The sequence below is a fragment of the Heterodontus francisci genome, chromosome 25 (genome assembly GCF_036365525.1).
Source record: "Heterodontus francisci isolate sHetFra1 chromosome 25, sHetFra1.hap1, whole genome shotgun sequence".
Classification (NCBI taxonomy): Eukaryota; Metazoa; Chordata; class Chondrichthyes; order Heterodontiformes; family Heterodontidae; genus Heterodontus; species Heterodontus francisci.
The window spans coordinates 17,674,168-17,688,757 of NC_090395.1; the positions used below are offsets into that span (position 1 = coordinate 17,674,168).

At 47.2% G+C, this 14,590-nt stretch overlaps 1 protein-coding gene across 4 annotated transcripts in view; it reads right to left on the reverse strand.

Moving 5' to 3' along the window:
- Window positions 1–6,953: 6,953 nt before the first annotated feature.
- Window positions 6,954–14,590, reverse strand: part of LOC137383769 (DENN domain-containing protein 2D-like) — a 169,697-nt gene continuing 162,060 nt past the window's right edge. For all 4 annotated transcript variants that reach the window (XM_068056942.1, XM_068056939.1, XM_068056940.1 and 1 more), the window contains 4 exons: window positions 13,213–13,254; window positions 12,047–12,131; window positions 9,745–9,981; window positions 6,954–9,169 (listed from right to left, as the gene is read on the reverse strand). In XM_068056942.1, the coding sequence (XP_067913043.1) occupies window positions 9,114–9,169; window positions 9,745–9,981; window positions 12,047–12,131; window positions 13,213–13,254 (420 nt within the window). In that variant the 3' untranslated portion in view covers window positions 6,954–9,113. The remainder of the gene's footprint in view (window positions 9,170–9,744; window positions 9,982–12,046; window positions 12,132–13,212; window positions 13,255–14,590) is intronic.

Sequence of the window (14,590 nt, forward strand, 5' to 3'; positions counted from 1 at the left end):
CAGCCTTGTGGGGGAGATTTGGGGGAAAGACTTCCACTACCCTTTGTGGGAAGAAGGATAAAAAATAATTATCTTGTACTGACTTTCAGGGTTTTTTAAAAAACAGTTCACTGAGACCAATGAAACAAAGTGTTTTGGGGTAAGGTTTTATTGGCAAAAGCATTCCCCAGGTTCTACTTCACCAGTTAGGACCTCCTTTTTTGGCTGCCAGTGGAGGCTGCAAACAGGTCTGGTCCCCCTAATTTGCATATCCAAAAACCTAACGCCTGTTTCAGGCCCTGAATGCTGACGTCTGTTGGTCTTTATCCACATGGAGGGTAGCTTACTTGTGGCTTATTATCAGCAAGCCTTGCCATATTGGCAGTTTAGGAAGTCATTTAAAAGCTGATAAAGAGGCTACGCATGGCTGAATTTCGAGGCAGAAAAGTGAGTTTGTTTTTCTAGAGTGGCGAGGCGACCTTATCAAAGAGGTCTTCACCATTAAAAGGTGCCGATGACGTCAACAGTATCCATGTGCCTGGCGGAAGGTACAAAAAGGCAGTAATCACAAAAAGAATTAATTGCGGGTTAGAAAAAAATTCTTAACACAGTGCAATTTGGATTTATTAGCCATAAAGTGCTGTTGAGAAGGAAAGCAAATAATTGCTTTGGAAAGAGCAATGTCAAAGGGCTGGGGAATGAGCAGGAGAGTGTGATTAGACTGGGTGGGACAGTAAAGGGTGTGGGGACTGAGGGGGAGAGTGGGATTAGACTGGGTGGGATAGTTAAGGGTGTGGGGAGTAAGGGGGAGAGTGGGATTAAACTGGGTGGGATAGTAAAGGGTGTGGCGAGTGAGGGGGAGAGTGGGATTAGACTGGGTGGGATAGTTAAGGGTGTGGGGAGTGAGGAGGAGAGTGGGAATAGACTGGGTGGGATAGTAAAGGGTGTGGGGAGTGAGGGGGAGAGTGGGATTAGACTGGGTGGGATAGTTAAGGGTGTGGGGAGTGAGGGGGAGAGTGGGATTAGACTGGGTGGGATAGTAAAGGGTGTGGCGAGTGAGGGGGAGAGGGGGATTAGACTGGGTGGGATAGTTAAGGGTGTGGGGAGTGAGGAGGAGAGTGGGAATAGACTGGGTGGGATAGTTAAGGGTGTGGGGAGTGAGGGGGAGAGTGGGATTAGACTGGGTGGGATAGTTAAGGGTGTGGGGAGTGAGGGGGAGAGTGGGATTAGACTGGGTGGGATAGTAAAGGGTGTGGCGAGTGAGGGGGAGAGTGGGATTAGACTGGGTGGGATAGTTAAGGGTGTGGGGAGTGAGGAGGAGAGTGGGAATAGACTGGGTGGGATAGTTAAGGGTGTGGGGAGTGAGGGGGAGAGTGGGATTAGACTGGGTGGGATAGTTAAGGGTGTGGGGAGTAAGGGGGAGAGTGGGATTAAACTGGGTGGGATAGTAAAGGGTGTGGGGAGTGAGGGGGAGAGTGGGATTAGACTGGGTGGGATGATTAAGGGTGTGGGGAGTGAGGGGGAGAGTGGGATTAGACTGGGTGGGATAGTAAATGGTGTGGGGAGTGAGGAGGAGAGTGGGATTAGACTGGATGGGATAGTTAAGGGTGTGGGGAGTGAGGGGAAGAGTGGGATTAGACTGGGTGGGATAGTAAAGGGTGTGGGGAGTGGGGGGGGGAGAGTGGGATTAAACTGGGTGGGATAGTTAAGGGTGTGGGGAGTGAGGGGAAGAGTGGGATTAGACTGGGTGGGATAGTTAAGGGTGTGGGGAGTGAGGGGGAGAGTGGGATTAGACTGGGTGGGTTTGTTAAGGGTGTGGGGAGTGAGGAGAGTGGGATTAGACTGGGTGGGATAGTTAAGGGTGTGGGGAGTGAGGAGAGTGGGATTAGACTGGGCAGGATAGTAAATGATATGGGGAATGAGCAGGAGAGTGGGATTAGACTGGGTGGGATAGTTAAGGGTGTGGGGAATGATGGGGGAGAGTGGGATTAGACTGGGTGGGATAGTAAATGGTGTGGGGAGTGAGGGGGAGAGTGGGATTAGACTGGGTGGGTTTGTTGAGGGTGTGGGGAGTGAGGAGAGTGGGATTAGACTGGGTGGGATAGTTAAGGGTGGGGGAGTGAGGGGGAGCGTGGGATTAGACTGGGTGGGATAGTAAAGGGTGTGGGGAGTGAGGGGGAGAGTGGGATTAGACTGGGTGGGATAGTAAAGGGTGTGGGGAGTGAGGGGGAGAGTGGGATTAGACTGGGTGGGATAGTTAAGGGTGTGGGGAGTGAGGGGGAGAGTGGGATTAGACTGGGTGGGATAGTAAAGGGTGTGGGGAGTGAGGGGAAGAGTGGGATTAAACTGGGTGGGATTAGTAAAGGGTGTGGGGAGTGATGGGGAGAGTGGGATTAGACTGGGTGGGATGGTTAAGTGTGTGGGGAGTGAGGGGGAGAGTGGGATTAGACTGGGTGGGTTTGTTGAGGGTGTGGGGAGTGAGGGGGAGAGTGGGATTAGACTGGGTAGGATAGTTAAGAGTGTGGGGAGTGAGGAGAGTGGGATTAGACTGGGTGGGATAGTTAAGGGTGTGGGGAGTGAGGGGGAGAGTGGGATTAGACTGGGTGGGATAGTTAAGGGTGTGGGGAGTGAGGGGGAGAGTGGGATTAGACTGGGTGGGATAGTAAATGGTGTGGGGAGTGAGGGGGAGAGTGGGATTAGACTGGGCGGGATAGTAAATGATATGGGGAATGAGCAGGAGAGAGGGATTAGACTGGGCGGGATAGTAAATGATATGGGGAATGAGCAGGAGAGTGGGATTAGACTGGGTGGGATAGTTAAGGGTGTGGGGAATGAGCAGGAAAGTGGGGTTAGACTGGGCGGGATTGTTAAGGGTGTGGGGAGTGATGGGGGAGAGTGGGATTAGACTGGGCGGGATAGTTAAGGGTGTGGGGAGTGATGGGGAGAATGGGATTAGACTGGGTGGGATAGTAAAGAGTGTGGGGAGTGAGGGGGAGAATGGGATTAGACTGGGTGGGATAGTAAATGGTGTGGGGAGTGAGGGGGAGAGTGGGAATTGACTGGGTGGGATAGTTAAGGGTGTGGGGAGTGATGGGGGAGAGTGGGAATAGACTGGGTGGGATAGTTAAGGGTGTGGGGAGTGATGGGGGAGAGTGGGAATAGACTGGGTGGGATAGTTAAGGGTGTGGGGAGTGAGGGGAAGAGTGGGATTAGACTGGGTGGGATAGTTAAGGGTGTGGGGAGTGATGGGGGAGAGTGGGAATAGACTGGGTGGGATAGTTAAGGGTGTGGGGAGTGAGGGGGGAGAGTGGGAATAGACTGGGTGGGATAGTTAAGGGTGTGGGGAGTGATGGGGGAGAATGGTGCCCATTTGTTTTGCCCATTACTCCTTTTTAATGTCGCATGAATCAAATGAACTGGACATTGGCTCAAGGATGGTGGGGACCTCATTCGGAGCCCACGTAGGATCATGCGCTTGGCACATTTGGCTGAAGTTATGTGCAAACACTCCACCATGGTTGATGTTGTAGATGTTCATGGTGCCTCCTCATCCTGTTAGTTGCTTGGTTGTTTCCCACCTTTACCACCTGGAGATGGTAGAGCTACAGACCTTACTTCTGTTCTGATGCAGCAACGAATATCTGGAAAAAATGCCTCAAACCACGCAACCACTTTGGAGGCTTCCTGTTCAGTAACAGGGCGAGAGAGGGTAATGGTTTTATTGGGGACAAGTACATCAAAGGTGAAAATAAGGGTATGAGTAGATCAATGGTTGCAGAAATGTTGTGGTGAACTGAGGGCCAAAGGCTCAACAGCTGGGATTTTGAAAGTGCAGTTCGAAGTGAATTGGTGGAAAGTTTCTCCAGGGACGGATACAATAGGAAGTAGGTTTGGGTCATGGAAGGGTGATGTGGGTGGAGAGTGATACAAGGAAGTGATAAGAGATGGCCTTATCTGTAATTGATATGATGGGAGTAGTGAGGCCACGTGAGATGGCAAAGTTGAGGGGGTGGCTGTGAATATAGGTTGAGGAGTTTACATGGAGGGAGACACTTCGGGAGGATAAGAGGGCAGTGAATTCAGAGGAGAGAGAACATGATGAGTTCAGATGAAAGCTGAAATTACCGAGGATAAGAAGTGGCTCGGTGCAAAGGCTGACGGAGGAAAGCAGTGAAGATATCTTGGTGAATTTTTATCATGTTTGGGTGGATGGTAGAGGATGATTTTAAAAGAGAGGTGAGAGGGTGGAACAATGCGAGATGCTGGAAGGAGCAGCAAGTACCAGAGGAGTAGGGGGTCAGCCCAAGCTGTGATCTGGTGATAATCACCACACTGCCACCACGATGGTCTTGGTGGGGCAAGTGGTGAAAGATGTAACCAGGCAGGGAGGCTTCATTAAGGGGCAAGGTGTAATCATCCCTCAGCCAGGTTTCTGTTAAGACTATGATGTCGATGCAATCATCCATAATAAGATCGTGGATGGCAAAAGCCTTGTTTGCAAGTGAACATTCTGAAGGGAGATGCATAGAGGGGTGGTGAGAGCTGATCCACTGACAGACTGCACAGTTGTACTTGAAGAAGATAGGCAAGATTTGCCCCCAGTGAGTGCACTGGCCAGGAAGGTGACTGGAAGAATGGGATGGGGCAATTGGAATTGCTGCATGTAACGAGCCAGCACCGAGAGCCTCGATGAGCCTGTTGGAGGACGGCAAGAGAGGCACGGAGGGAGCTGCAGGCTTATCTAAGGAGGAGTCAAGCCTGGGACGGTGGCAAGAGATCAGGAAGGTGAAGGAGTACGGAAGGGTTGTGGTAGGGAATTGGGAGAGCAGAGTACCCGAGCGCGGAGAAGTGAAAGGAGGCATGAGAACAGGAGAGACAGGTCTAGGAGGGGTAAAGAGAACAGTAGAAAAAAAGGAGCAAAAGTGGAAATAGATTGGTGGGCTCAGCTCTGGATGGCAGCCAAGCTGCACAAGGGGGTCAGCTGTGGCTCAGTTGCTAGCATGTTCACCTCTGAGTCAGACGATTGTGAATTCAAATCCTAATCAGGGCCTTGAGCATAGCCGTCTAGGATTACACCCTAGTGGAGGGCAGCATTGTCAGGGGTGCTGTCTCTCAGATGAGAAGTTAACCTACTTGCCTTTTCTCTTAGATGGATGTAAAAAAAAGCCCTGTGGTGCTAGATATCCTCTCTTGTGGGAGAATCTAGAACCATTTAAAAATAAGGGGCTGCCCATTTACAGCATCAGAGAGCAGGGACAGAGCTGTTCGTTATCCTGTCATTAACACTCTCTCTGCACTAATGGTCTTTCACCACACCATTGGCACTCCCTTTGTCCCATGACATTTTTGTCACTTAATCTCTCCTGCCCTCTGCCCTATCACACACACCCCTTTTGTTCTCTTCCCCACCCCCTTCACTTGCTTAAAACTTATTATTTCCAACATTTGCCAGTTCTGATGAAAGGTCACAGACCTGAAATGTTAACTCTATTTCTCTCTCCGCAGATGCTGCCAGACCTGCTGGGTATTTCCAGCACTTTCTGTTTTTATCTAGAGAGGGAACCTTGGCTGATTTTCCTCTTCCAGCCCCAGGGCTGCACAATTCAGTTGCAAATTCCAGATGGTTCATGGATACCCCCATCGAGTTCGTGTCATCGATCGCTCCTTGGAGAATCTGACTTTTATGCCTGTTCACACTGTTCCATATGATCCTGGGACCTGGGGATGAAACACTGAACCACCTTGTGATAAGTTTTGTGTCTTTCACACATAATTTTCGTCAATCTGATTAAAGGCAGTGCAGCTGAAACCCAGATGAGGTGAGACTTGGTTCAAATCGTATCGGGGCTGCTTTATTCCACTGTTCTGTGAATGTGCACAGCAGTGGTTATGATCAAATTCACTTACTTCAATCGAGACACTGAGTGTTATTTTACTTAAACAGAATTACACCTGTGCATTTTGTCCTACAGCCCAGGGGATTCTCTTGTTGCAATCTCTTGTCCTTTGTAGCCTTTTTCTGCCTTATTGCGCATGCTCCTGTTTTGAAACACTTGACTGCTTTTTTTTTTGATGTCTACCTCTCCTTAAAAGCTTGACAGCTTTGTCAAAAAGTAAAAAAATTGCACTTCTGCAGCAGCTTTCACCACTTCAGGATGTGTCAAAATGCTGTGCAGCCAATCAAGTACTTTTGAAGTGTTGTAATGTACACTGTTGTAATGCAGAAAATGCTACAACCCATTGTTACACAGCAAGCTCCCACAGACAGCAATGTGATAATGACCAGATCATCTGTTTTAGTGATGTTGGTACAGGAATAAATATTGGCCAGGACCCTGGGGAGAACCCCCCCTGCTCTTCTTCAAATAATGCCATGGGATCTTTTAAGTCCCCTGTTTAATGGCTCACCTGAAAGAAGGCACCTCTGACAATGCAGTGCTCCCTCAGTACTACACTGAAGTGTCAGCCTGAATTATGTGCTCAGGTCTCTGGACTGGGCCTTGAACACACAATCTTCTGTCTTAGAGCTGAGATGTTACTACTGAGCCAGAGTTGACACAGTGGAAACTAAAACTAACTATGCTATTTCCCCTCAAGAGTGGAGTCTTCCAGCCTAACTTGGCATTGACCCTGCCGAGTTCAAATGAATAGGATTATCAATGACATGAAGTGCATCAGCAATCGCTGGAACACCACAACATGTTTTGTTGTCTGAGGAAAGTAAGCAAAAACAGGACACCCCATCTGAAACCTAATATACACCCACCAGTCCTTTCTGCCCCGTCAATATACCCCCGGAGAGCTTAGCTGAACAGTAACATTTAGAACATATACCACACCAAGTTTCAACCAGGTTGCCATTATTTGAAAATGAAACATGAGGTGAGGTGATTAGGAATTGAACTTGGACCTTTCCTGACCTGTATAAATCTTCCTTGGTGTTTGTTTCCATTAACAGAAGTATGGCAAGAGGATTTGAATCAAGGATTTTATTTTAAATCTCCATTTCCAATGCCATTTACATTATGTACAGCCAGTGTGTCACCATACTTTGTGCATTAGTAAAAATTTCACAGGAGGATCAGAAATGACAAGTTCACAGAGAGAGAGTACAATTAAAAGATTGTCTCTGTCACATCACAGCACACGGTCTGAATTATAGAACACCCTTCAGAAAGGTCCCAGCAGCAAAGAAACCACCGGTCCATTATAACCCAGAGCAAGTGAAACACACTCTGGCCCGAGATGTTTTAACTTGTGGTCCAATTCCTGTTTGGAACGGCTGTGCAGAGACAGAGAGACTGCATTTATACAACATTCTTCATCAGCTCAGCACATCCCAAAGTGCTTCACAGCAATGTGATAATAACCAGATCATTTGTTTTAGTGATGTTGTCTTTGGTATAAATGTTGGTCAGGATATCAGGGACAACTCCCCTGCTCTTCAAATAGTGCCATGAAATCTTTCACACCCACCTGAGAGGGCAGCCAGAGCATTGCTTTAATGTCTCATCAAAAAGACAATGGGTTGAATTTTACGCTGCCCCAGCGGGTCAGATGGTGGCGTGGGGGCAGCGTAAAATTGAGCGGGAGGCTCGGGGAGACCTTCACGCCCTGTTCCCACCTCCGGCCAACTTTATGGCGGTCAGGCGGTGGGTGGGGGATGGGGGGCAATGGTCCGCCTGCCCAAGGCCAATCAAGGCCCTTAAGTAGCCACTTAACGGCCACTTAGGGGCCCTCGCCTGCCTCCACGGGTATTTTACCCATGGCAAGTGGGCCTGCCGGGGATGTGAAAGGCCCCCCAGTGATAGCTGCCAGCCTTTCCGTGTGCCGGGGGGGGGGGGTGCCATGGCAATTGGGCACAGGGTGCCCGATTGAGGGCCGCCTCCACTTCCCAACCCACTCCGGGACCCAAGACCACCCCCCCCCCCCCCAAATGACCACCTTGCCTCGCAAGGGCGCGCCCGATTCCCTTGGCGAGGCATCAAAAACCTACCTTGGATCTTGGCTCCATGGCATCCTCCTCGGTCGGTTGGGCTGCAGTCCCAGCAGTGTCCACCGCACCCGGTGACGCTGCTGGCACTAAGAACTGCTGGCTCGCTGATTGGCTGGTAGCTCACTGAGGCAGGACCTCCTCCCTCAGGCGGGTGAAAGTCCTGCCCCGGGACAATTAAAGCCCGGGGATCGGTAAAATGCGGGTCGGATCCCCGGGCTAGGTGGAAGTGGGTTCGCCACCAACTTTTACATCGGTGGTGGAGTCCTGTCCGCCTACTGTAAAATCCAGCCCAATACCTCTGACAGTGCAACACTCCCTCAGTACTGGAGTGTCAGCCTGGATTATGTCGTCAAATCACTGCAGTGTGAATTAAATCCATGATCTTCAGATTCAGAGGTTCGAGTGTGACAGTAAACTGCAAACGGTGGAAAACTGGCAGTGAAGGCAGCCCTGTGTTCTCCCCTCCCCAGCTTTCCAGGTGGGGAGGGAGGGGAGATTCTTAGACGGACCTGTCTTCAGACCTGCTACTGCTTAAAGACTCCCCACTCAATCCCCAAATAAAACTGCATTGGTGTCCTAGTAATATAGTAGGATGTGGTTTAAATAGATCATGAGACTGCTGCCTGCTTCAGGCAGTAAGCTCATCCTCCTGCAGGTTAAAAAAGGAAATAGTCAGGATTGGAGAGGGTACAGTAACCCACTCGATTATACGTACCCAGTCACTGGGTGGGTGAGGTGCGAACTGACCCCTGAATCAATGCCCATGCAGGGGCAACACAGAACGAGGCTTCAAATATTGCTTTCCAACATTCACAAAAAAAAAGACAAATAAAATTTGAGAACAGGAAACAAACAGAAATAAAAGCATTGTATAAGGAATTTAAAGATCTCTTCCATATAACTTCTTTTTCAGTCTTTTCTGAAAATATTCCATTTAAATACAAGCATTAAATATATACAAGCCCTTTGCAATGATGGCATACTTTTGAGGTATCCGCCTCCTTCTTTGACCCTGGGGATGTTACGGCCTGTAATTCTCCCTTTGCCGACAGGCCAGGTTTCCATTTACAGGGAGACGTTGCAGGCTAACAGTAGATGGTCCTCCTCATGTCAGCTCCTCTGTTTGGTACAAAGTAACTTATTTTACCTTGTTTCTGTTCTCCTGATATTCTCTTATCTTCTGCTCAAAAAAACCTGGAGAGAGAGGGAGAGAAGTCAGATAGAGGAGAGTGTACAGGGGCTGCCGGAGGAGATTAAATGGGTGGGTAAGATCTATGATAGAGTAGAGTGCACGTGGGCTGTGAAATGCGTGTGCAGGGTCCATGATAAAGGAAAACATACATGGGCTGTGGACAGATTACATGGAAAGTTTTGAATGCATTTGTGTTGTATCCATCCTTTTCCACACAAGAGTTTCAACACTTTTCAGATCTGATTAAGGGCATTGATTCAGGGGTCAATGCAAACCTCATCAACCCAGTGACTGAGCAGATACGATCGAGTGGGTTACTGTTTATTGGTGTTCCATCTTAAACTACTTGGTGATGCTCTATGCTTTATTCACACTGTAATTCTGAGCACTAGTTGGGGCTGGAACAGGCAAAGGACGAAAAGTGACCTGATCGGAATGGGACAGAATAGTGTTGTTCTGGTTTGGGTAGTGCACAGCCAGACAGCCAATGTCCCAGGCTCTTGTAGGGCCGGCAGGTGATGTGTCAGCCTATGACTAGCAGTAATGTTCCAGGAGCCAACCGATTGCCCTGTCTTACCTTCCTGAGAACAAGGATGTCCCTGCAGCTCCTGCACAAACAACGAGAACAACTGCGTCACCATGAATTGTTTGAGAAACCTACGGATTGATTTGGATGTGACAGATTTGCGGAATTCCTTGTCTTGGAAGGTGGTCTGATTCCCGTTTTTCTTGAGGTGGGCAGAGTAATGCCCAACGATTTTAATAAAGAAAAGCACAAAGGTATTTGTCACCATATCGTTCAACTCCTGGCTGGCTGTTGGGAAACAGGAGATGGAGAAACATATTAATATCACCATGCAGTCACTACAGGAAGGCTCAGTACATGACGTTAAGTGTAAAACAATACTCACATGCAGGCTGTTAAAAACCAACCCACCAATCCTTAACTTACTTCGTGTTTTCTCCTTTACAATAGGAAACAAAATGCTAACTTTCTCCATTCAATGACAACTTGCATTTGTGTAGCGCCTTTAACATAGCAAAAAGGCCGAAAAGCAGAGACTCAAATTTAAGGAAATTGGCAAAAGGTTCAGAGGCGACATCAGGAAACAGTTTTTTTTTACACGAGTTCTTCTGGAATGCACTTCCTGAAAGGGCGGTGGAAGCAGATTCAATAGTAACTTTCAAAGGGAATCAGATAAATAGTTGAAGTGGAAAGTTTGCAGGGCTCTGGGGAAAGGGCAGGGGAGTGGGAATAATTGGAGAGCACTTTCAAGGAGCCAACAGAGGCGCAACAAGCTGAATGACCTCCTACTGTGCTCAATGATTCTAAGAGGGCACTTAAAATGTGGTTGTTCTGTGCCAATAGACACAACGTGTATGTTATCTACTGTGGCCAGGCATTCACAGAGTGAACATTGGCTCAGTGGAACCATTCATACTGTTGAGGCAGAAGGTGCTGGGTTTGAGTTCAAACCCCTCTCCAGCCAGTCACGGCAAGTGGAGACCAGAGCTCCGGATCTCAGCTCTGGGTTGACATCCAGCTGGATATGTGTGAGTGGTCAGAAAATCCTCCTCCAGTATTGAACTAAACCTCCCACCACCACCATCAGCTGAGATAAAGATGGAAGGAGTGTACACAGCCTGTCAGATTATGAACACGCCTGTGAATCATTGGGCTATTCCAGTCTATTCTCCAAGGGAAGAGTGTGACTATATGAAAACAGCTAGAACCAGTAAATCATGGCAACTAATAAGTGCACACCTAGTAGGTACAACAAGAATCTTTCTTTTATTCTTTCGCGGGATGTGGGCGTCACTGGCCAGGCCAGCATTTATTCCCCATCCCTAATTGCCCTTGAGAAGGTAATAGTGAGCTTCTTCTTGAACCTTGGGGGCAGCGAGAGATGCAGAGTTCCATAGTCTGGAAATAAGGAATTGGAGTAGGAGGCATTGCAATGAGTTTTTATTTCAACAGAGTGAGGATGCGGGAGGGTGAAGAGGGAGTAGCACTGTTTATTTGGAGCTTTCAAGAGAATAAAGTTCAGAGGACCACTGTCCACCGCATGGAGAGAGACAAGAAGAGAGCAGAGACAAGAGAATTGATCAAATAATAAGCCTTGCCCCTGCATTTTATCCCAGTGTGCACGAATGGTTTGAGAAGACTCTGTCCAGATATGGGTGCAAGATTCAAGTCTTGGATGACCTTGGGCTTGATACTGAGTTAGGAGGTATCGAGAAGAAAAGACACAAAGAGAAATCTGAGCTTTAGTCATGGACGACACAAAGAGTTTCACTGGAGATCAGAGGAGACAGCGAAACCAAGAATGTGGATAGGAAGTGCCTTCAGTATTACGAGGTTCAGCTGCTCCTGGATCTCTGACAGACCTGAGGGAACTGTCATTAAATAACTGAAAGAAAATTTCACTACCTCACTGAGGGAAATGGTGGGAGACTTGGCTGTGGTACTTCAAAGAAAATGGATGTTGGAAGCTTTGAAGAGAGGTGAGCTGAAGAAAGATGATGGATGCCAAGTGGGGCCATCAGAAGACAGGATAAGGATGGATGATGTGCGGAGGAGGCCACTGATGTAGAGAAGGAAGATAGTCAGAGAGAGGCCAGCGTTGTTGGAGTTAAGTTCAGATGACGAGCTATTAGTTAAAGCACAGAGTAATTTGAGAACAAACTAGGAAACCATTAAAGAATAGAGTCCAACGATGGTCGTGTAATGTTAGTTTTTTTAAACAAGTACACTGTGGCAGACCAGGCCAAATGTGGGCATATTCAAAGTGGCATGAAACCAATCACCAAAGTGCTAAAGAACAGAGTTTCAGTGATCAAGGGGTCCATTACACGAGAGGTGGACAAGCATCTCTTACACTGGCAGGTCTTTCTCTGGCTCTGCAGAGAGTTGTTAAGCTCCTTGTACAGCTTATGGGGCAGAATGTCACGCTCATCACCAACCTGTAGCGAGAAAGGGCAAAATATTAAATTCTCCCACAGTCAGTGCCTCCACGGTTACACTGTACAGCTGAGCACTTCTGGAGCAGAGCTATGTGTGACTAGCTTGTCTGTCAGGAGTCTAGGTGTGGTGGCCAGCCAGATTTCTGATTAACAGATGAAATCAGATCGGGTCATAAATCTGCAGGAGCACTGTGCCCAAATTCCTGGATGCCACAGCTATCACAGTCAGCTCTGTGCTAGGAACACGCAATCATAATATTTACTTCTGAGTAACAGTCACTCACTCGCTCCAGAAGCTGCCTTATTATTCTTAATTAGCTTCTCCCTCCAATGAGGAACTTGAATGGACATAGTCTCCCTCAAATGAAGAAATTGATTCGAAACATTCCCCATATTGGGGAACTTGAATGCACTCCCTTCCCATAACCACCAAAGAACTGCAGAGAGATGACCATCTGCACTCACTGACCAATCAGCTTTGACATCCAACTGGATTCAGACTCTCCATCAGCAGCCAGAATATTCCTTGTGCGATGTTTCATACCATATTCCAGGTCCTGAGCTCAGTCAGGCTGTCATGACGGTGAATTAACATCATCCTGCAAAGTAAACACCCTGTCCGTGCTACCTCTCTCACCTGCTTCCCACCATCTCAAAGCAGGAGCCTGAGGTCAGGAGTCTTAATTAACCCAAAACAGCACCAAAGCAAAATGCTGCAGATGCTGGAAATCTGAAATAAAAACAGAAAATGTTGGAAATACTCAGCAGGTCTGTCAGCATCTGTGGAGAGAGAAACAGAGTTAACGTTTCAGCTCAGTGAGCTCCTGATGAAATGCTGGTAACCTGAAACATTAACCCTGTTTCTCTCTCCACAGATGCTACCAGACCTGCTCAGCATTTTCTGTTTTATTTCTTAATTAACCCCACTCAATAAAGGGAGCGGAGAGGGATTTGGGGATTTTCCCATGTCTGGGATACAGGCTTGCAAGCTCCTTGTGAACAGTTACGACCAAAGAACCCTCTAGGAACCTGCAAGACATTTCTAGAAAGGTCTACTTAAATTCAGAAAGCAGCTACTTACTTTTTCCAAGAACATCCCTGAGCACAAGTCCACCACCAAACTCTGAAATAGAAAGACACAAAACAGAAGCAGTTATAAGGCGAAGAGAGAGTGTGCAGCCAGGCTAGGAGAACCCAGCAGACAGCTACACCATACTTGACTGTGCTCTGATTACACAGAAATAATAAGACTCATGGTGTAGGACAGCTGAAAAGCTGGACAGTCAATGGAAACACAAGGCCACTGAATGACTGAGTGATGCCAAACACAGGTTTCAAAAAGCTGAAGATTGAAGGAAGGTTACTGGTCAATTTATTAAAAGGGATAGTGTCTGAATTCAGTGACCCATCTCTGATCCAGTCTTCAATCAGGTGCTGGGTTCTTCACACAGGAAACACTGGACAATGGCTGCAGAATGACAGGAATTGGGTCCTGAATATTGAGGGGTGTGTGACATTCAAGATAGGAAGCTAGGTAGAGGTGGAGGGGTGGCACTGTTAATCAAGGATGGTATTGGTGTACTAGTTAGAGATGACCTTGATTCAGGAGATCAGGATGTAGAATCAGTTTGGGTGCAGATGAGGAATAGTAGGGGAAAGAAGTCATTAGTGGGAGTGGTCTCCAGGCCCCCTAACAGTAATAACAATGTAGGACTAAGTATACAAGAAGAAATATTAGATGTTTGTGATAAAGGGATGGCAATAATCATGGGTGATTTTAATCCACATATAAACTGGAAAAATCAGATTGGCAATAGTAGCATGGATGAGGAGTTCATAAAATGCTTTTGAGATAGTTTCTTAGAGCAGCACATTCTGGAACCAACTAGAGAGCAGGTTGTATTAGACTTGGTATTGTGTAATGTGACAGGATTAATTAATGACCTCAGAGTAAAGGTAGCAGTGACCACAATATGATCGAATTTTACATCCAGTTTGAAAGAGAGAAGAGTGTGTCTAAGGCTAGTATTTTAAACTTAAATAAGGCCAACAATGTGGGCATGAAAGCTGAGCTAGCTGAAGTGAACTGGGTTCACTTGGAGATAGATGAATAGAGAAGCAGTGGTAGACATTGAAGGGGATATTTCAGAATACTCAGAATAAGTATATTCCTACTATAAAGAAAAATTCTAAGGTGAGGACCCACCATCCGTGGTTAACTAAAGAAGTTAAGGAAAGTATCAAACTTAAGGAAAAGGAATATAATTGTGCAAAGATGAGTGGCAGGTCAGATGATTGGTCAGAATATAAAGAATGGCAGAGAATGACTAAAAGGTTAATCAAGAGAAAGAAATTAAGAGTATGAGAGGAAGCTAATTAGAAATGTAAAAGCAAATAGCAAGAGTTTCTACAGGTATATAAAAAGGAAAATAGTAAGTAAAGTGAGTGTTGGTCCTCTA